Source organism: Tetrao urogallus (assembly GCF_951394365.1).
Source record: "Tetrao urogallus genome assembly, chromosome: 4".
Classification (NCBI taxonomy): Eukaryota; Metazoa; Chordata; class Aves; order Galliformes; family Phasianidae; genus Tetrao; species Tetrao urogallus.
The window spans coordinates 18,999,266-19,021,396 of record NC_136817.1 but is presented as its reverse complement, the minus strand read 5'-3'; the positions used below and the strand labels follow the sequence as shown (position 1 = coordinate 19,021,396).

At 41.9% G+C, this 22,131-nt stretch overlaps 1 protein-coding gene across 1 annotated transcript in view; it reads left to right on the top strand.

Moving 5' to 3' along the window:
• Nucleotides 1-1,990: 1,990 nt before the first annotated feature.
• NPNT (nephronectin) overlaps nucleotides 1,991-22,131 on the top strand; it is a gene marked incomplete at both ends in the record, with an annotated part of 39,654 nt that continues 19,513 nt past the window's right edge. The window contains 5 exons of the mRNA XM_079534724.1: nucleotides 1,991-2,061; nucleotides 3,171-3,271; nucleotides 10,440-10,490; nucleotides 16,073-16,165; nucleotides 17,978-18,070. Coding sequence (XP_079390850.1) covers nucleotides 1,991-2,061; nucleotides 3,171-3,271; nucleotides 10,440-10,490; nucleotides 16,073-16,165; nucleotides 17,978-18,070 — 409 coding nt within the window. The remainder of the gene's footprint in view (nucleotides 2,062-3,170; nucleotides 3,272-10,439; nucleotides 10,491-16,072; nucleotides 16,166-17,977; nucleotides 18,071-22,131) is intronic.

Genomic DNA, 22,131 nt, shown 5'->3' with positions numbered 1-22,131 from the left:
GTGCAGCCTGGACAGATTAAATAATCTTACCACCATTTGTGAGTATACATGATTTCAAAAAGTAGCACGTGCTTTAAAGTTGCTCTGTACTTAAGTACCACTGCGCAGAGTGATGTGAATGGGTTTGACTTTACAACACGTCCTCTTGGACGCTGGAAGGAAAGTGTCAGGTTGCCCTACACCTTCATTCACAATGCAGCCAAAATGTTGCTTTTGGCACCTGTCCTGAATTTGGCCACAGTGTAATTTGTGGATATTTTCCTTCTGCATGTTGGAAAGATATAGCCGGATGCTGGTACCAGAGAGAAATCCCTGTGGTTATCTTAAGTAGGACTTCTCCCTTTTTGCCCATAAAATCTTGACAACAAATTAATCCTGCAAGGGCTGTGGGCTGATCCCTCATCACGTATCTGAGTGGGGGAAAAAAAATAATTCAATCAGTCAAGAGCTAGAAATCAGCTCCGTTTCAGCAAGAATCTAATCTAAGCCAGATGCTCCCCTCTGTTTCCCAAATGCTACTGTGTTATTGCATGGGTTATCAGCCTTCTATTGATGTGAATGGAAGGAATGGCATTTTGTCTTTGGTGTAGTTTTCATGTCTAGCTCAGTTCTCCATGGGGTCTGCTGTCTCAGCACAGGTAACAAACATCTTGCAGAATTATGAGCTTTTAACATTTTTTTTTTCATTTGTCTGAATGGTATTGGATTGATACTGTGGACAGGAGCCTTAGCACAGGGAAATAATGGAAGAGTGGAGGGTTTTCTGCTGAAGATTTCAGTAAGTGGTAAAACTGCTCTGAGAGGTGTAATTTTATAAAACTCACTAGCTCAATTCATCCCTTGTGCAAAATGTCTTTACTACTGTCATAACCACAGTGTTGCTTGTATATCTGTGAAGTGTTATAAAAGTGCAAAATACTCTGAGCAGAACTTCCAGCTCAAATTGAAGCCTGAAATCATATTTTAGGAAGCTGGCATCTAAGTGCTCCCTGAAGGGTTTGGCTTTGTGTTACAGCACAAACTGGAAGGTCTTTGTTTTCTGGGTCTAAGCTGTGTGTGACTCGTAGCACCAGCTGACGAGATTAGCTGTGTTGCATGCACACATCAAAACCAATGCTACAATCTACTGGGAGCTGTTGGCCCATCTGTCTGTAATAATCAGAGCACTGTGAGTGGTTTTGACCACTAAATTGGAGACAAATTGTTATTTAGTGTCCCCCAGAACGTCCCCATGGCAGTAGTTCATAGAAACCAAGCAGACATGGCTGCCATCTTTTAGTGCTTTAATGTGGAACAGAGCTGGAGTCATCCAGGTTGGTAGTGCCATGTGGTGCACAGGTCCTGCTTGAACCTCTGGTTTCTTTGGCTGGGGCGAGGGGCACCTGGCCACATATGCTAACATCAGAGCTATTAAAGGAAACTTTGAGCCAGAACAAAGCAAACAACAAGTTGTAATCCTCGTGAAAAGCATTGTTCTGGAAGAACCGCGTTTGGCAAAAGTAGGCTGAATCTTAATGCTCTTACCTATCTATGCCTGTGGACTCTGCTCTGGGCGAGAGGCGGGGTGGCTGTCGAACCTCAAGTGATAACAGCTCCTTTACAAAATCAAAGCTCTGCCTGTGCTCCACCGTCGGTGCCCGTTGTTTTCCCCTTGTAGTGCGAGGAGGGATGGCGGCGCAGGGCGGCCGGGGGGACGAGGCGGCGCTGAGGCGCGGTCCCGCCGCCAGGTGCCCCTCAGCGGGAGGCGGGCAGCCCGCCCTCGGGCGCCCCTAACGGTCGTGGGCGGCACGGCCGCTCCTCGGCGGCACCTCCTCCGCCCGACAGCGAGACGGGCGGGCGGCGCAGAGGGGCTCTTCGCTGCCGCTCCGAAGCTCTCGCGGCACAGCCGGGGCGTGCGGTAGCCGTGGTACCCTCAGCACTGCGGCTCGCCTGTAGCACCGCAGCTCCCCCCGCAGCGGCCGGCCCGCGTCGCTGGGGAGCCCCGCCGGCCATGGAGCTCTCCGTGCGGCTGCTGCTGGCCTCCTGCCTCTCCCTGGGGGCGGCCGGAGAGTTTGACAGAAGGTAGGGGCCGGCCGCGCGGGGCGAGCGCCGAGCGGGGGTTGCCGCGGGAAGGGGGCGCGGGCCGTGCCCCGGGCGAGCTTCGGCAGTCCCGGGGTGCGAAATGGCGCCGGGGGGTCCTTGTCGCACCCGGGGCCGTCTCCTCAGCTAGGCGGGGCGCCCCGGAGCCGGCGGCCGCAGGACGGGGCCGGGGGGGCGAGCGCGGGCACCGCATCGCCCTTTCCTGCCCGGGGCCGTGCCCGTGCTCGGCTCCGGGGCGTCAGCGCCGTCACGGCTGTAGAAAGTTGGTTGCTGCAGCGGGGCCGCGTTCTCTCAGGATTAAACGCGAAGCGCTTCACGTGCTGCGAAAATAAAATCAGTCTATTGACGCCTCGAGGCACTAGAAACAGAATACGGCGGAGAACTGCGACTCAAGTTTTAACACGAAGCCGGGTGAGAGCGGCCGCGGGGCGAGGAGAGGAGAGCCGAGCCCCTGCGCGGGGCCGGAGCGTCAGGTGGGGCGCGCGGCGCGGGCTCGTGCCGTGCTGGTGCGCGGGGCAGCGCCCTGCTCGCTGCCTTCCCGCCTGTCGCTGAGGCGCGCTGACAAGTCACGGCAGCGCTCTGCCGTCGCCCAAGGCTGCGCTGCCTCTTTCCCTTTAGTTTTTATTTACGTCTCTCTAGTTCTCCCTTTGTGTTTATTTACCGTGTAACGTGAAGCTCGTGTTTTGATTTTTTCTTTTTTCCCCCTCCCTTCAAGTTTCAGTAAGAAAATTTGGTGACATATCGCGAAACAAATCAATGCTGAAACTCTGGATGGTGGTTAATTGCGTGTTATAGATAATTTCACAAGTCTGCAACGATTTAATAGCGACCTGTGAGCGGCAGCAGCGAGCACATTGCGAAACGTGTCCGTTGTTTCAGGTGGTACAAAGTTACGCCAATTATCTTCTGCCTAAAGCTATGTCCAATGTCTGAACAACATGCTGCATTCGTAACAGAAATATCACAGGCTCAGGTCAGAGCACTTTACCAGAAAAAGAAGTGTTTTGTTGTTGTTGTTGTGAAGTTCAGAATGATTTTAGTTAGCTGCTTCCAAAGGGTTTCACCGGCTGTCTTTGAACTGTCTCATTCAGGTGGCCCAGACAAATAGTTTCCTCTGCAGGACTGTGCCGGTTTGGAAGCAGAATTGACTGCTGCTGGGGCTGGGCCCGTTTGGCCTGGGGACAGTGCCAACGTGAGTATCATTGCTGCTGGGGCTTCTAGTCACTTATAGGAGAGGCTTGGACGTGCACCTAGCCATCCTTCACACACAGTCTTATAATGGATGGCCAAGGCTTTTGCACGTGTGAGTCTGGCTTAATTAAAAGGATGTCATCAGGTCAAAATCCAGTCTGTTATTAACAGTTCTGAAAATGATTTCAATCAAGTAAAGTAAACTTTGGCTAAGGCAGTGAGAACCTGTGAATTTCTGTTTTGTTTCCACTTCATTTCATTCCTAATAGCCTGACATAACACTTCAGTGTTATGTTACAGGCAGTGCAGGCCAGAATATTTATATCTGAGAAAGAAATCTAAACAATTGACGTTTCATTTTAAAAGTCAATGGATATACTCAAATTGATACTAAAGATCAAACATTGTCACAGTAATCCCGAACTAAGGATATATAAACCAGCCTGACAGCATCCTTTTATTGGGCCACACATGAAGAAAAACATCTCTAAAATTATTATTTTCTAATAGTATATTAGAATCGTATTCTAACATGCTATTTAAAATCCTTGATAATGGCAGGATAACAAAATAGATAAGTTCATCATTCAGGGCATCTTCTAAAAGTACTCTATGATAGCAGCTAGGGTGATGTAGAAGTTCAGGTTGTTAGGAATTACAGACCTCAGTTTGTTAAAATTACAGGCTTTGATTTTGCGAACGCTGGCTCACGTGCCTAACAGTTCACACAAATGGTTTCTCCACAGTTTTTGCAGGACTAAACCTACAAATAGTGCTTTTTGCTTTTTTAATTAAGATGCAAATGACTGAACTATTTTTTGCTAAGCCACTTTTAAAGCAGAACAGGTGTTGAATATTGTTAGATGCATAGCCTGCGGGACAGTGACATAAACAAGCAGCAGGCAGAAAGACAGGCAAATGATATAAGTAGCACTGGCAATGCAACTGCACACTCTCAGCAAAGGTTTTGTTCAAATCTGTGAATGGCAGCACTGGCTCCTTCTATCCTGAGCATGTTAAGAGCTTGCAGTGTTTAATAGGTATATAAGATGACTGGTAAAAAGCTGTGCAAAGTGCTTTTGGAACATAACACGCCTGCTACTGTTATGAGATGAGAAGATCTCAGATTGGTATCTCTGAGCCTGTATCATGAGTCATTTTGAGTTTTAAGGCTGTAGTTCATAACAGAAATATTTTTTTCCCTGGGATGGATGCTTATAGAGAAGGAAGAATAATGTGAGGTAGTTGATTGTATCTACTTCAGAGGTGATAGAATCTTTGTCTATCTTTTTGAACTTGTATTTGGAAATTGTTAAGCATTTAAATGTTTGAGGCTATGGACATTTAACTGACAAGTATCAATAATTTGCACTGAAATAAAAGAGATCTCGCTGCGGCTTTTCATTTACACAAGTCATCTCCTGTGTGATGGCCATAAATTTAAACTTGCATTTAGCTGGAAGTCAGCTACAGATATACTTGCCCTTTAAATTCTCTCTCACCAACTCTGATTTGGGGTTGCTGTTTTCAGAGTCTTAGGAGATGGCAATAGCATAAAGTAACACTAGCAAAAAAGTCATAACTAAAAGTAAATACATATATACATATATATATATATTTATATAGTACAGAGGGGTTTTCATTATTTTTCTTACCCTGAATTTTGTCAGTAAGATTATTTGTAGTGATTTGCCATCTTCTTCAGATACCATTAATGTTCTTTTTTTTAAGGCTGAATCTAAATGATTCTCCATCTACTGTTGAAGTGCATTATTCACTCTTTCAAGGAGTGCAGAGATCGATTCTATACGGTCATCTCCAGTAGTTGGGACCAGATTTTAAAAGGAATACAGTTCTCATCTAAGTGTGGAAATACTTTCTTTCCTTTTTTTTTGTTTTATTTTAAAGACTATTGAGAACTTAGAAAAGCATCAAAAGTGCGGGTGAAGACCTTGCTAAAAACTTAGCAGTTAATTCTAGTTCTGAAACAGGAGTCAAAGTCTGAGAAAAGTATAGCAGGGAACTCTGTTCCAGTTCTGGGTGGTGAAAATTCCAGTCGTATCACAGAGTGGGAGATGATAGCAGACGAAAGTGAATCTTTCTAGTGCTGGCAGCCAAATAGACTATCTGTAGTAAGCTCTCCACCTTGGGAATGAGGCATTCAGCGTGAAGGATTAACCTCACATGGAAGGCAGCATTCCTGCCCTCAACTGCAGCCTTGAGTGTTTGACTGTATAAAGGGATATTTCTGAAAAGATTCCAAAAAATTCAAGGATACGATAGAGAAAGGCAAGCCTCTTACTCCTGTCCCCAGAATGAGTGGCATAAATGTTAACTTTCCTTTACCAGATGTATGTTTTCTTTGCCATTTCTAGAATAAATGGTAGTTACGCAATGAAAACAAATATAGAATCAGACTTAAAAACAGGCTGTGAGACCCTGTTCACTGTGAGTTCAAAAATGAAGTAGTACATATTCAGGCAACAATGCTGAGCTTTTTGTTAATGGACATGAACTGCTGTGGTCAAGCCAAGCGGTTTGAATCATCTTTGCTATGCCTGCAAGTGCTCCAGCACATTTGCACTCTCACCTGTTTACTCATGCATAACTTGTTGTGTATACACCAATCGCATTTGAGTTTATCTTACTGGGAGCAGATGTGAGTGCCATGCTGGAGACAGAGAATAGCAAGAATTCAGGCTCTGATACATGAGAGAGCTGCAACCTACAGTTACCAGAAGGATTCTGAGCTGTGATTTCAGGCTGAAGTTGTGCTAGCTGCTCTACCGAACACATGGAGGCCAGTCTCCTGCCCCAGCCTATTGAGAAAAGAACGTGGTAGCTTAAGACAGCTGTGTGGTTTAAGATAATGGTTTAACTGTGAGGAAGGTTTAAGCCTGTGTATGTCAGCTTTAGAAGGGCAGGAGTGTGGCCCAGCTGACAAGTGGTAAGTCATTAAGCCATAGTAATGCAGTGCCTGTGATTCATCATCCATCCATAAAGATGCACCTGGAAACAGAACCACGTTAGCTAGATTTGCTTTTGAAAAGTGTGGAGTAATTCCTTTTTCTCCACACTTCTCCATTGCAGGACGTAGGGGTATCCAGCACAGCTGTGCTTAGTGCTGCTCAGTCAAGCAAAAGTCAGCATAACTCTGCTGTCCTTTTGACAGCATGCAGGAAGAAGTCAAAATCTGAACCCTCCTTTAATTTATACTCTAAAACATCTTCTTTATCCTGTGAATGAATTATACCAATCAAGACTTCTGTGTGCTTTTTTACACGTACATCTGATATCTGTAACTTGTAAAAATAAGGCTTTCTTGCATTTTTATGTGTTGCTGTTATGCACATGGCAAAACTGTAAAGCAGAGTAAAAGTGAGGATAGAAGTTTCTTCTGGAGTTCTTCTTTCACAGAAAATGACTTTGAATTTCTTAGGCAAAACTTTTTTGGTCAGAACAGATATGGAAGGTATGGACAGTATGTTCATAATTGCTTTTGTGTTGCAAGGCAGCTGCATCTGTGGTACTGTTTTGTCCTAACCCAGAACCCATTTAAAGTATACAGATGGATGGGGGAAAACGTACTGCGACATGTATCATTGCATGCATCCTGCACAAACGTGCTTTTCTTACCAAAAAAATGCATTCACTCAGCTGTGAATCTACACGTACATATTGGGCTCTGGAACCTGGTTAGCATATCAGGAAACTAAACTGTGGGATAGGAGAGGCACTGATTTCCAAGGTGACCTGATAGTGGCCTTTCAGTATATAGAGGAGATCCTACAGCAAAGAAGGGAGCAGACTCTTTAGCTGGGTCTGTGAGAGTAAGGAAGGATGGCTTCAAGCTTAAAGGAGGTAGATTTAGGTTGGATGTAAGGAAAAAGTCTCTTACAGTGAGGGTGGTGAGGCACTGGTACAGGTTGCCCAGAGGTGCAGTCGATGCCCTGTCACTGGAGACTTTCATGGTGAGACTGGATCAGGCCCTGGGCAGCCTGATCTAGCTGTGCTGTCCCTGCTCGTTGCAGGGGAGTTGGACTGGATGGCCTTTAAAGGTCCCTTCCAACTTAAGGACTCTGTGACTGTGATTCTATGATATATGTGAGAAGTAATGTGATGCGTTTTATTCTTCACTACGAAAGTAGAAGTTCTCCTTCCAGCAAGACATGCTAAGAACCATTTTAAACTTTTATTCTCTTTTTGTGGACGTTTTTGCCACTGATCCATCTGGGCTCCTTGAAAGGCATCCTTAGAACTAGTGGGCTACCTGCCTTGCTATAGCTGGCTTGCAAAAAGCTCTGTTCTTTTGAAACTATTAAAATGATTTCCAAATACGTGTGCCTTTCATGAACAAAATACACCTGCTTTGTACTTGGCTGCATGCCTGTTTGTAATTCATTTGTATGCTAGCTATATGTAGTCAAGCTACATTAAAGATGTAGGCTGCTTTTTGCTTCATTATTTCACTTGCAATTTAACAGCCCAGAACTAAACCTGTTTTATTAAATAAGAGCTGGCAGAAAGAGATACCACTAATTTAATGCAGATTATAGAAATTGAGTAAGATTCCTTAAGCAATAGCAAACTGCATGAATTCTTATTCTAGATTACGGTTTGGACAACTCCTTTGCTAGAGGCAATAGCAAGTGTGGTTTTGCTGCATTCCCACATACAAAATACAAGTTTGAATCCACAGCTTCTGTAAATTGATGCTGGCCTACTGTCAGATCCTCTGTTGGCATGAGTCTGCATGGTTGGTGAAGTCAACAGGGCTGATTCTGAGGGTTTGTCTAGTGAACAGAACAGAGTTAACAGGAACAGAATTTCACTGAAATTGAATTTAACAAGCTTTGCTGTTATTTGATTACTTCACTTATTCCAATTCTGAATTCTCCTTAAACATTAACAAAATTAATGAAGTCTATCTTGAGAAGGGATTGTGAAGATGAGTGCTCTCTTTTAGAGCATCTGTCTGTTGCAGCTCAGTGGTTATTTTCCTGTGCTGAGATTTGACTGTTCTGCCTATGGAAGAAAAGCAGAGCAAGTCAGCAAAGGTTTTTATTTTTTTTCCTACCACCTTACTATAAATCCACAATTAACATGAAAAGCCTAGGGACAGAGCAGTAAACAGTAATCTGTTAGTAAAAGTAGAAGTCAGGCAGTCAGTTTACACCTCATTTAAGCGTTGCACCAAAAATAAAAGTCAGTTGGAAGATGTCAGACTAGCATTAAGATTTAGTCCAACCTAGTAAAATGCATGCTATTGCAGGAAGTTCTGCAGGTGGCCTGCAGTAAAGGGGGGGAGCTTGTGCAAGCTGAAATGGCAGATGCAGACATAACCAAATGCTTTGCTGGAAATTGTGCATGCTGCTGTCTTTTTACAAGTGCTATGGAGAAACTTACACGTATATGCTGCTGCTTTTGTCTCAATGTGTACCTATGCTGTGTAAATAAACCTATAAGGTTTATTTACAGAGATGCATGGTGGTGGGCTGGGAAGAGGTGGTTGTGCTCTCATTGATGCCGAGATGATTTTGTGTAACCTACAGTAACGTTGATGGGAGTTTACCCACATCATCATGTCAGCCATCAATGGGAGACGAGGCTGTGTGTCTCAGGGCTTCTGCTTCTTGCACATCACGATGCTTTAAGTGGAAATGGCAATTCTGTATAATCTGAGACGCACAAATCTTCAGCTAAATAAAACCATAATTTTGTCAGTAATGAACCTTGACAGCATTGGCTTCCACGAGGTTGGCCCCCTGGCAGAAACCTCATTAACATCAGCAAGAGTTCTGTTAATAAATTTGTGGTTGCAACAACGCAGTCTGTGTTAATGCATCGTGTCAGGAGTGTTTAATGAATATCGATGTGCAGTGGATCTTATAAACAGCCAATAATTTTGTGTGTTTTTAAATGTCTTTTCTGTGAAACATACCTATACAGAATTGCAATACTGTGTTAATTTTGCCAAGCAATAAAAAAAATGAGGTTTTGCTATTTTTATTCAGTTAAAGGTGTGGGGATCGTTTCATTTTAGAATCTGTATGGTTCTAAAAGCAGTTATGACTTTGCTATATTAAAGGTACAGTATCCTTTTCCACTCCTCCATTGCATCTCTTCTGCGTAGAGGTTTTGCACAGTTTTGCAGTCCAGTTTGTCCCCAGGAAATGCCAGCAGTAGTACGTTTAGTACATACTGTCACTTTGAATATGGAGCTTCCTTCAAAGCCCAACAACGGCCCTAGTCTCCCTCCATTGAGGGGCTTGCTGGTTAAAGCAGATTTAAATTGATACAAGTGACAATCAGTGCAAACCCCTAAATGTTGGTCAGTATTGCTTAAAATGCAAACGGCCGCTGTTGTTAAGTCCCCACCCTTGATAACAAGGCTATGGAGCCCAACAAGCTGTGCGTCTAATGTTCATTTTTATTGGCAAATAAATCGTTTTAATGTGAACCCAAAACATAGATCTGTTTCCATCTTATTTAGCTTTTGTATTATATTTAGTTACGTACGGCAGTAAGAGCTGAAAAGGTCTCTCAGCGTTAACTTCAGGCGATCCAAATTCAAACTTCATACAAATGGCCAGTGAATGTATGCGCCAGTACAGACGTTCAGATGTTTGAAAATGGGTGTAATGTTAGTTACTCTCAAATTAACATTATCCTGATGCAAACCCTTTATTTAATGTTATGCAGCATTAGAGATACAGATATGCATATTTAAATGAAAGGATACTGTCTCTTTAAGAAAGGCATTTGTGTTCTGTTGATGGAAACGTGGGATCTAAACCACGAAACACGAGAATTTGTACAATATTGTATTGTATTGTAAAGCAGCTCCTTAGTTGGTTGAATAAGAATAGCATCACGTCATGATATTTAATTACCCTTATGTATCAGAATGTGTTTGTTAAATCTCATAATGCAATGCAGATGTAAGGTGTTTCTATTTTTAAATGTGTACCAGAATTTTTTTTATTTCAGAAAAGCTCTGAATGTTGAATGTGTGTAAGTCTCCAGGAATGTAACAAGTTGATAAAAGCCCCAGCCAAGTCCATCCTCCTTACAGGGGAGAAAAAATAAAAAAAACAAACTGGAATTTCTTTTCTTTTTCTTTTTCTTTTTTTTTTTTTTTTTTTTTTTTTTGGATATTTGTTTTACAGCTTTCTACGTCTTAAGGCAGAGAATAGCCAGCCTAAGGTGCCAGCCCAAAGGTTAGCCGAACATATTTCTTGAAATAATTTTGGAAAGATTATGGCTTGGAGTTGTGGCCTCTAAGTCATTAATTATTCATACAAACTATAATACATGGCAAGAAGATGTAGATGTTCTTTTTTTTTTTTTTTCTTTTAAATGTTTTTGAAGCATCTGATTTGGGGAGGGCGGGGAAGGGTGGGAGAGGGAAGAAAACTAACAAGGCTGTTCATCCCAGTCACCTGTCTGATGACATGCATCTTACCTCCTAAACAGTTGCACTTTTTCCTTTTTTCCTTTCTCTTTTCTTTTTCTTTATTTTACTGTCAAGCCCCAAGGAATAGTTTTGCTTTTCTGCGAGTTGTTTATACTCCCAGCATCACATTTACAAGCTGTCAGATCTGGGAGGCCTGATTTTGCTTTCGCAGTATAGAATTGTGCAGCAGGAGGCTGGTTTGGGATGGCTGACACGCTTACTGCCCCCCGTTGTCTGCTTTGCGCCTCCACTACAGGTTGTCATTCTCACAGCAGGGAAATGTTACAGCCCCTGGCCTACAGCAGTGCACAGCCTGGCACGTTAGAGCAAGATGAAGTCAGTGCTAGTTTAGATTAGTACTCAGGGCTGTGGTCTCTTGCTGCTTAAGAACTGATATGTCTTGTTTACTTATCCCTGTGGTGGGAGCACCGGTCTTTAGAAGGTGAGCAAAGCCATCAGCTGTGCATTAAAGTTGGCTTTGTTACTGTGGCACAGCAGTTGCTGCACTGAAGCCACTGGGTGTTACGTGACTATAACCAAGTTAGCGGTAGGGCCCCGTTTATTTTCTGCCCATCATGTGGTGACAGTCCTGCTAGCCTGGAGTTGGGTAGAAACACGGAGAGATTTGGGTAACGAGCCTGCATTTGAGATGATAAATCACTGTTCTTTAAGGAATTGTCGTAAGCTGCTTGAAAGACAAACATGAAAAACATGACAAAACGTGAAATATTTCTTACTGTTCTCTGTGCATTGTGTTAGACCAAATTTCCACTGGTTTTTAAACAGTTCTAAAATGCACAGGTGTTAGGTTAACTTTCACCGGCTTCATTAAATCCTGTTGATCTCAGCGGTAGCTAAGTGTGTTTTTAAGTGCTGCTCTGAGCAGCAGGGCATTCATGAACCAAGGTCTGGATTTGGTATGCAGTTGAGAAACACGTTTGAGTATAGTGTAGGCAAGCAGAGAATTCACTGTAACAAATAGCCCCCACGGGCTGCAGTTTGTCATGTTAATGTGCCATTACCACAATCATATGTGCAAACTGAGTAACCAATTTATGCAGGCAAAGGTGAGAGTTATGTGTGTAAGATTAGCATCCACTTATCTAATGGAACTTTATATTGTACGTAGAAGCTTTGCGCATTTTAACCTGTTAACATGAACACTACAAATAAACGCAAATCACTTAGAACACAACAAAACAGCAAACAGCAAAACACAACTCAGACATAATATGTCACCATTTTATCTGATGTTATTATCAGTCTCTAGTTACAGAAGTTGGTCAGGCACTATTATTATCTTTCAGTGTAAGGAACGTTTTGCATGTGAAATTATCTGAAAGTTGATACCTGCTGACTGTAATCAAGCTTATTGAACTCTGTAGGGATGTATATAGTGACTGCTTGTGCATGTAGCTGGGAAGCTTTTTTTTTTTTTTGCCATAGTAATTCTGTAATGTGAGTTATGGTTATCGCATGGTTTTACCACCTGCTGATAACTATGTAGGGGTAGCTTGAGGTTGAGCTCTGTGCTTTCCTCTGTGCTTGTATGTGATGGAGCAAAGAAGAAATATGTAATTGTAAGAGTTTGTGAAGATGAATAGTATGTAATAATCTATGGGCTGATGCATAAATTACTTCCCGTGTTTGGGCAAAATGAATTTCAAGAAATTGGGATTTGGGATCAGGATAAAAAAGGAGCTATGTGTTACTTGGAAAGAGAGAAGCAAGGCAGATGGTCAACACAGATTATTTCAGATGCAGGCATTCTTGTACAGTTTTGACTTCAGAGAGTTGAAAATAGAGGTTGGAGAACAGATTGAACGCGTGTGGTCTGGCATTTTGATGTGAGTGGAGAGCTGCAGAAGGAGCAACTTTGGGGGCAACTTCTGTCAGTGAGAAACTCTTGTGGACATCAGTCAAAGAAAGAAGGTGTGTGGAATCAGGAGGTAACATTATGGAACAAATTCAGCAGCAGAACAGAGCAAAGTGTTATAGCATTCAGGAGTGCTATATAGTCTTTATAGTCTTTTGCTGGAAGACATGGCTCAAAGTGTTAGAAAAGCAGATGAGAATTGGGATGGTAGAGACACTCTGCTATGCAAGTTCAGGATTTTTCATTGTTGATCTCTAACGAAGGAGTTAGGTAAGAATTAAGCAGTGTGACTGTCTTGTTAGGACTGCACCAAGCAGCACTTGGTAATGGATTGATCAACTGTTAGCATCAACATTTTAGGGAGCTGAGTGCAGGGAGAAAATAAAGGTGAAAGAACCAACAGCAACGCCTCCCACCACCAACACTGCAGACCCATAATGAACAAATTGAATGTATACTTCATTGAAGTACTTATGCAGCAATTAAAAAATCATAATTCAGAATGATTTAGTCATACTCAGGCACACCAGCTGTTCCTGGTGTCTGGGAAGATGGCTGGCTTCGAGCTTTTATGCAAGCGTACCGCATGCTGAGAGCATATGCGTTGCACAGGAATTCTTTCTCCCACACTTGGGGAGAAAAACCCACAAAAACAACTCTAAACCCAATTCACTCACTCATGTTTCAGTTCCCTATTGTTTTTACAGGGCTTAATTTGTCCTGAATTTTACTTGAAACTTAAAATGCAGTATTTATCATCTTATTTTGGAAGAAAAGGTAGTTCTTGCCAACCTTTAAAATAGGTACTCTGTTAGATTTCTGGCTAAATAAAAGGCTTGAAGGATACTTCCTTACCTCCCATTAAAGTCAGTGGGAACTGAGACAGAGCAAGTCTTTGTGTCTGCCCCCAAAATAATTTAAAATGAAAAGATTGAAACGAGGTGGTCACGTAAATAGTTTGGTGAGAGTGATTTGATTCCTTGTAGGAAATGCTGTGAAGTTTGGAGGTGTTGGCTGAATTATGTGCATTGCAAAGCTTGTTGCAAAATGCTTTTCTCTTTTATATAGAAGTTCTTCCGTTATGACATGGAACTAAAATTGAATAGAATGCTGTATTTAAGTTGTGTAACACTCAAGTGGCTGTGAATACATTTTAATAAAGGAGATTTCTTCAAGAATTGTGTTTGGCAGCAAAAGTTGGTTTCCAAATACCTGTTTATGCGCAGAAAGCATTTTGTAATGTCTTTGGCTTTATGGATAGTGGTTAGGCAGTCGTTAGAGTAGGGATTTTTAAGCTGTGGGCTGCTGAGGCACTGACATCTCCTTTAACTGAGACTTTTGAAAACAGAAAAGACTTAAGTGCTCTTCTGAGTTTTATCTTGGGAGTAGGACATAGTCTAGATCAGGACTTACCCACCTGTCGTACAGGACAGCAAATATTGCAGATAATACTATGGGGCTAAACTGGTTAATGTGTATTAGGCTGCCATCTGTTGAGGATGCCACAATCCCATCACCCATGTCTTCTGTCTGTAATTAGTTGTTCTATGTAATTTGCTTTAGATTTTTTTATTAATGCTACTGAAGATTTTTTCTTTTTTTGTCTAGTACAATGTCCTACTTGGTTGATTGAGAGAATACTGAAAGATATGGGATCTTCTGAATTAGATACACTTTTCCATTTCTAAATTCTAAATTGTGAAGTCTTTTTGTCTTCAACTGTAAGATCATCTTTTTGCAATCTGAGCTGCTGCTAACGTATGCTTCATGCATTTGAGGAGAGAAAGGCATTTTAGTGTCAGCTAAACTAAAATTGCAGCAGGTTTTCTCAGGGAACTTTACCACTTCATTCCAAGCTGTTATTTAGCTGATGGTGGTTTGTGTTTTTCTAAGAAGTTGGTATTATCTGATTGGGTCCTGCTTTACAGTATGGATTTTCTTTGAAGGACAGTTGAAACGTTATGGAAGCTTTTGCAAACATATTTGTAGTCATTTCTGTTACTAGTATGGATATATCGTATCTCTTTTTTCCCAATGATGAGGTTGGTCTTCATGCTCTTCATTTTTTTCATCATCACCTCTAGGTAGAGTAGGGCTTATGATGTTAGGAAGACAAGAGATAATGGCATCTGAATTAGCCCTTAAAACAGAGCCTAGTTCTTTGTTTGTGACTGCAATGATTAAAAAAGCAGCAACTGTTTCCAACTACAGTGCTGTAGAATTTTGTGATCTCTCAGTTGCTCCCCTGACAGTTCTGCCCGTTACCCAAGGGCATGCATTTGAAACTTACCTTCTATAGTTCACTGAACTGTTGCAGCTACTTTCACAGAAAAAGAAACTCCATTAGATAGCTGGTGAATCTGAGTCCCGTGTCTTTGTTTCTGGCCAGTGTTTATAGGAAAGGCGCATCTTGCATTAAATAAAACCACCCCTCTCTGTTGCTTTTTAGCAAATTCTCAAAGACAGAATTAAAAGAGATGCAGTGTTAGGAAGGTCCACCAAGAGCAGTACTACAGATAGAAAACAAGGTCTTCTGTTCTCTGGGGATTGCAGGATGCATACGTCTGATTTTTAAACAAAAAATGCCCTGAGTAGAGAGCAAATACAGCCCCTGAACTGAACCAAATTCATTCTGTGCTAACTGTTGCTTCTATGGATGCAGTTGTGGGAACTGCTGATTCCGGATGCTTTGACTCTTAAGGAAAAGGCTTTGGATCATTAGAGATGTATTTGCAAAGTTCTTTCACAGCTGCAACTAATCTCATTTCTGTTTTAATTTTGTTTAATTCAGCCCTGTTGAACAGCCTGGCTGGAATGCAAGCTAGTGCCTTCTGACAGATTTCTGTTCAAATAGATCCTTAGTACACACAATTTTATAATACAGACTGTTGTCAGATCAATGAATATTACAGCTGGGTCTAGTTAGTGACTTTGCAAATTGCAAATGATACTGACAGTTTAGAAAATTAAAGTCAGGGTAAATAGTAAATCCTAATTACAGAGTATTTGAGTTATGCCACCCTCTGTTTTCTTTGTAATTTGTGTCTGCCTTACTGAAACAGTAAGCTCACCAGAATTTTACATCTGCACTCTCTCACAGAATGAGAAAAGCTAGGGCATCTTCCAGTTTACCAAATTTAATGACGTGAACCACAGTTCATACATACACAGAGCAAGTGAAGGTAGTGTGTGTGCAAGCTGATGAGCTACTAAAGGAGCTTAATATGCCAACAACAGCACAACCTCCTGTTGTACCAAAATAGAATACTAGTGAGTCCCACACGTATTGGGGTGGCAATTACTGTTGAAAATGCACTTGTTATTCAAACAGTGGTATTTGAGACACAACGGTGCTTAAAGGAGGAACATAAATGGTACTATTTTTGTTAGGTCATTGCCTTTTGTTTTAAAGTAATGCACTGTCAGTCATGACTGGAACCAAAGAATAATGAGTGGTGTTCTATTTGCAGCTATATGCCAACCAGGATGCAAACACGGAGAATGCATTGGGCCAAACAAGTGCAAATGCCATCCTGGATACACTGGAAAAACGTGCAACCAAGGTAAGAAAGTGAAGTCCAAGAACGAGAATTTGTTTGTGAAATCACAGAAATATTGTTGACCCTTGCAAATGCTGTGTATGTTGCCTGCAGGCATAGGATAACAAACTCATGTGCCACATCTGTTACTCCTGTAGCTTTTCTGAAATTGAGACTGACATCTGTAGAGAAAATGGCACCTGCAGTGGGATGATACAAGGAAAGCAATTGCTTTTGTTCAGGTGAAATGAATGAGATTAACATAAAGTGTGTATCCACATGCTGTCCTAATCTGAATCAAGTAATTTGAATCTCATGGTCAGGATTGTTATTTCATAAGGTCACAATTCTCAGGTTTTGATAGTAAAACAGTATTTCCTCAATTAAAAATGATTTCTTAAATACTTGATCATTTTTTTTTGTTTCTAGGCCTGAACTGGGTAGCTTAGCGATAAGCTGCACTGTGTAAATAAGAGTTGAAAAGATGAAGCCTTCTTTTACTGAATTAGCATCTTGGTTCACTGTAGGTTATATTAATCAGACATTCATGCATGGTATGGGTGACAAAGTTGCTGTGGCAGATGTCCATGAGGCTTTTGAGATTCCTGCTAACAGCCATGTCGCAGACATCCATCAGTCAGATCAAGTCACTACAGCCTATATCAGTTCTACCTCAGATGGCTGTTCCTGAGGTTGGATTATGCATTCCTGCCATGTGCTAATTCCACATTCGGTTGAGACCCAAATGGTGTGTGCTTGATGCAGAGTCTGCTTTTGCTGGGAGAATATCTGAATGTATGGCTGGGAAGGGGGCTACAGCACAGCTCAGCCCCACCCCCAGTGTAACAACTGGGTGGATTAGAACTGTAGGCATCCCATGAAGCTCACTTATGTACAGGATAAATGTGATCCGTGTTACTGTGCTTTAAAATAGCAACTATTCTGTTCACTCCAGAGGCCATCTTTTTCTTTTCTGTTCTGGAATAATTATTAGTAATAATGAAGTAATGGCATAGGCAGAAGAAATGTTGGAATTTCCCTGTGGAGGTGGAAGTCTTTCTAGAATATGTGAATGGTGCTGGGCTATGAAATGTGAGTGCTGATAAACAGGCTTTACATCTCATCTATTTGTGGTCCTCAAAGATAAAGCCATGTACCAGGGATCAATCCAAGAGAACAACGGAATCTCACAGCAGAACTGTTGTACTGCAACTGTGTGAGGATGCCTGAAGGCTGGTCCTTTTCCAGTGGCAATCACAGAACAGCCCGGGTTGGAAGGGACCTCAAGGATCATGAATCTCCAACCCCCCCCACAACAGGCAGGGCCACCAACCTCCCCATTTAATACTAGACCAGGCACTCACTTCAGGTCACTTAGGAATTAGGATAGCTGATACTATCTCTCTCATATTATGCTGCTATCATCAGCAGCTAAATGGCAGTGAAATTGCCCAAATCTTGCAAGTAACTTTAGTGTTTCCCTTCTAGCTTTTTAATATCGGGTTAACAGCCATAAGCAGTTAAGGGGAAAAAAGAAAAGAACATTCTGAAAGAAAATCCCTCGTGCCAGCTCTCAAGTTTATAGCAGTAAGAACGAAACTAAAGCTTCTTTCAAGATGTGTTGAACGGTAAATTGATACCAACTCTTCATTAAGACCTATCTTTATAGACAAATGTGAATAGTTGCAAGCTTGCCATTTTTACAAGCGTATGCAGGCTTCTTCGTGTGACTGGGAAAGGTTGTCTTCGTGTGAAGAATATAAAAGATCTGTTTTGCATATTGCAAAGATTTGGTCATTTTGTTTTTTAATTATGCCTTCTTCCCATCATGTGAAGATGAGCAACTGTATTCAAGTCCACCTGGTCAGAACAGTGAAGCACATCTATTCCGCCCCCTGGAGCATCGTTCAAGAAATACACCTTCAAGGGGTGAGATGGTCCCTGTATTTCAGGCAGCGTGCTCCTTCTACCTGCACGGCTTGAAATGATAATAAATCTCTTGCAAAGGGGGTGGAGGCTAATGGACCAATGGCTGCGATGCAAAGGCTGAACTTGCAGTGTCGTTAGCATGCAGAGCAAATAACTGATTGTATTCCCTTGATACCACGTGTCTGTTATTCTAAAATGTCTTGACGCTCCATCACACCCAGTGTTGTAACCTGCTTTTGTTTCTTTCCTCTGCTCGTCTTTCAGGATCTGCACTTAAGTTATTTCTAAGCTCCTTTGTGAACTCAGAACGATGGGAATTGTTTATTGGATCAAATAGAGGCAGAAGTTGGTGCTTGCTGGGAACGACAGCTTGAACTACTTTTTTATAGTATGAGTGATAGTTAAATCCTTGACTTTGTGTTGGATCGCTGGTTGTCTCAGTCTGAGTAAACTTGTTATTGGATACCTGATGTGTTTTCTGATTCAAGTTGGCCAGTAGGCAGAAAAAGGCAGAAAAGATTTGAGTTCTGCAGCTTTTTGCAGGAACTAATTATAAAGAAAACAGCAGAGTGCACTGTGCCTTCCTAGGAAGTAGTGCTTATGTACTCACCAGCTGTTTGCGGGCTGGTTTGGCCCGGTGAGTGGCTGGTGGAGTGGGGGAGCCCAGACCCTGCTAAGTGTGCCCTAAAGTTGGTAATTATCCATGATGAAGTGTGAGGCTGTGCAGTGGTCAAAGAAGTCCCTCCAGGTTTGCCAATGTAGCTCTGTTGTCATTTCCTTGCATTCACATTTTAATTTCTTTTCTTAAAAATTAAATACGTGCACTCAGCAGCTTTGCTTCTGTTTTGGAGCTTCTTTCCATAGTGCCTAAAGCTTTCAGCCTGCTTTTATGTGCACTACTGTGTTCTGTTACTTGGAAAGTAAGAATGCTGGTTTTGTACTGTGTAATTGTAGTAACTGTAGTAACATGTCAGCGTCAGCAGTTCAACAGCAAAACTTCAGGTGTGGGACAACAAATGGAGATTCCTGCAAAGAAATTAAAGGGATTCCTAAAGGCCAACGCTATGAAAACGATTAACATTTTTAAATTCCAATGTGAAAGTTTAGCCTATGCATTTAATACATCTTAGTTTACTTTTTTTAAAGAGGAAACTACTGCTGTTTTCTCTTCGCCTCTTTTGATGCACTTGTACTGAGATGTCTCTATAGATGTTGTTTGAAGCATGCAGTTGATATCTTTGGGTAAGTAACTTGACCTTTTAAAAGTAGCATATGTTCAAGAGGTATGCTGCTATAGCTGATTATTTGACCGCTAACAGGAGCCTGAACCTGTTCTTGAAAGAAACAGTCCTTACTTATAGAACAAGAAACCCATCTGAAGCAGACAGAGTATATTAATAGCAGGAATGTTGCAGTGCTCCCCCCTGTTTATGTGCAGTACATCCGAATTCTTCTGTGGGAAGCATGCTGTTGCAGATTATGGGAACACAGGGGTAGATAAAGGGAGCTGTCAGCATATTCATACAGGCCTGTCTAAAGAACCTGCAAGACCTGCCAGTAATTATCTAATATACCTGTTAGGAAGCTGAGCGTGCTTGCTGTGTGGTTTCCGAGTACGTGCCTGCGTTGCTGAAAAGAAGTAAAAGACAAGTTGCACTTCAGGGAAAATAAGGGGCTGGGCAGAGCGCTTCAATGCAACCTGCTTGGAATGTGGCTTTGCTTTTAAGCAGCCGGGGCACTGCCAGTGCTGTTTTCCTGAACTGTGGCATTGCTTCTGACTCCATAAGGTTAATAACATCTTTCAATAGCTGATGTCAAAGGCTGAAGTGAAAGCCCATGACACGTGAGCTTTAGATTTAAGTGGAGCTGCGCTAACAGCTTATTTCTGATGCCTTGTGACCTTAGCTTTCTGTTATGTCAGCCAAGGTTAAAAAAATCAGACTGTTTAAAGGCACAGGCATTTTACTCACAGCTATGTATTTTTAGACCTGAATCAAAGGGGTCAAAAGCTGATGCGGCAACAGTTGCTCACAGGCAGAAATAGAATGCAGAGAAGAAATAATTTAGTCAAAATTTTGAAAACAAAACCTGTGTAATACAGTTGATCTGCCTTTTAAGATTAGGTTATTCTCAAGAGTGTCTCTGTCTGTCAACACCTGATCTTTCATTTCTGTACTACGAATATTTTGTACCAAATAGTGGTGTACTATTCAGGTGGGACTCCAGTTATTTAAGGGTCACAGCGCAATCTATGCATTATGGAGGGCAGCAGATTTTAAACTGAGAACAGTCATTAGTAGCCTTTCAACTTTGATCTCTGTAGTAGTTCTGGAAGCAGCTGTGAGAGACTGTTGTTAAGGGTAAGAAGTTTTGGAAGTGTAAGCGAGACGTTAGTGCAGCTATAATATCTGTCAGAGGAAGTTCCACAGAAGGAAAAAAAGCAGCCCGCTGTGCTACCTAGAGAACTTTGCTCCCCCAAATATTTGCCAGTTAATAATTAAGCATTCTTCTTTTTTTTTTTTTTTTTTTTTTTTTAAGAATAAAAAATTTAAGAGTAATTGTCCTCCACTGTCATCATCATCGTCTGTTGCTCTTCCATTTGACCTGTGCCTGTATCTGTCAACTCTTAGCTGAAGATCCCTGTTTCGCAGTAGGAAATGTACATCTCTTCTACATCTGTTTCTCTTTTAACAGGGCAGTACAATTTATGATTCTCTGCTATTGGTACCTGCTGGGAGAAGTATGCTCTCCTAGCAACTTCAGAAATGTGTTCAAACTCCTGAAGAGCGAGCGTTGGGAGGGGATGCTGCTTCTGCAATGCATGCTCTGCAGGAAGGTTGCAGAGGAGGCCATTCGTCCTTGTTTCCAAGACACAGGTTCATCCCTCCTGGCAGCCTTTCCTTGCTGAAGACAGGCTTATGCTCACCTAGTCTTCCTCACTGCTGTAGGAGTGCACGTTGCTCTTCAGGCTTCTGAAGGCAGGAAGTAGACTTCAGGAAGATCTTGTTCAGCCTTCCAAAGGGAGGAAGTAGAAACTGTAACCCTATTAGCCTGTTCCAACAGAAGGGGAAACTTGCTGCTCTTCCCAGGACCATGGAAAATGAGATCAGGTGGAGAAAGGCTGTGGGATGTGGGAGACATTTCTTTGCATGACATCTGCTCTTCCTTGGCTCTGTGAAGATGAAAACAAAGTAGCTCCAAAGATTTGTTTTCGTTCGCACAAACACTGTTGGAACTCTCAGAAACAGCGGCAGCATTAACAGCGCTCATTTCTAGGCATCAACAGAATCCTTGAGTCTGATTTTGAATCATATCGGTGACTTGGAGTACAATGTGTTTATTTTTCTCTTGATTGCTCGACATCACATTGATCATAATGGAAGGGAAAGTGGTGATGGCTGTTTGCAAAGTTCCTGGAAATAAGTTGCTGTTATTGTAACAGCACTCCAGTGGCATTGTGCAATATTGGCCACAAGGACCAGTCGTTAGTTAAGTGCTTGCTGGCTGGATTTGTGAATATATTTATTGTGTTCACCTGTGCTGTCATCTTTAGTGATCCATGCACAAATAGCTAAGTTCTGTAGTGAATTATTCTGGTCTACCAATCACATCAACATATGGTCCTGGAAGAGAAGGAATTCCTGACTCCATCTTTTCTTGTGGGCTTAGTATTTTCAGTTAAAGTCATGAGTTCTGTATTATAAATCTGAAATAATAACCTTTAACAGTAGTCCTTGAAAAATATCACTGGTGTCACACGTACTTTTTTTCAGCATTTCTTGGATGATAAGAAACACTTTTTTTCCAAGGGATTGTTTTAAGGAGATTCTCATCAGCTTTTCTGCTTTCTGCTGCAACTGACTTTGAAGCATGACAGCAAATCACCAAATTGCTTTCAGACGCACTCCAGCAGTGACTGCAGCAGTGATATGTGCTTCTTCTCTTCTCTAGAGTTCTGATTTGGGCAGTCTCACTTCTACATTTGCTAATGAAATTTGCCAGTGCTTAACTTAATGATAGTTCTTTGTTTTTTACTCATTTTTATGAAGAGGTACCTGAGA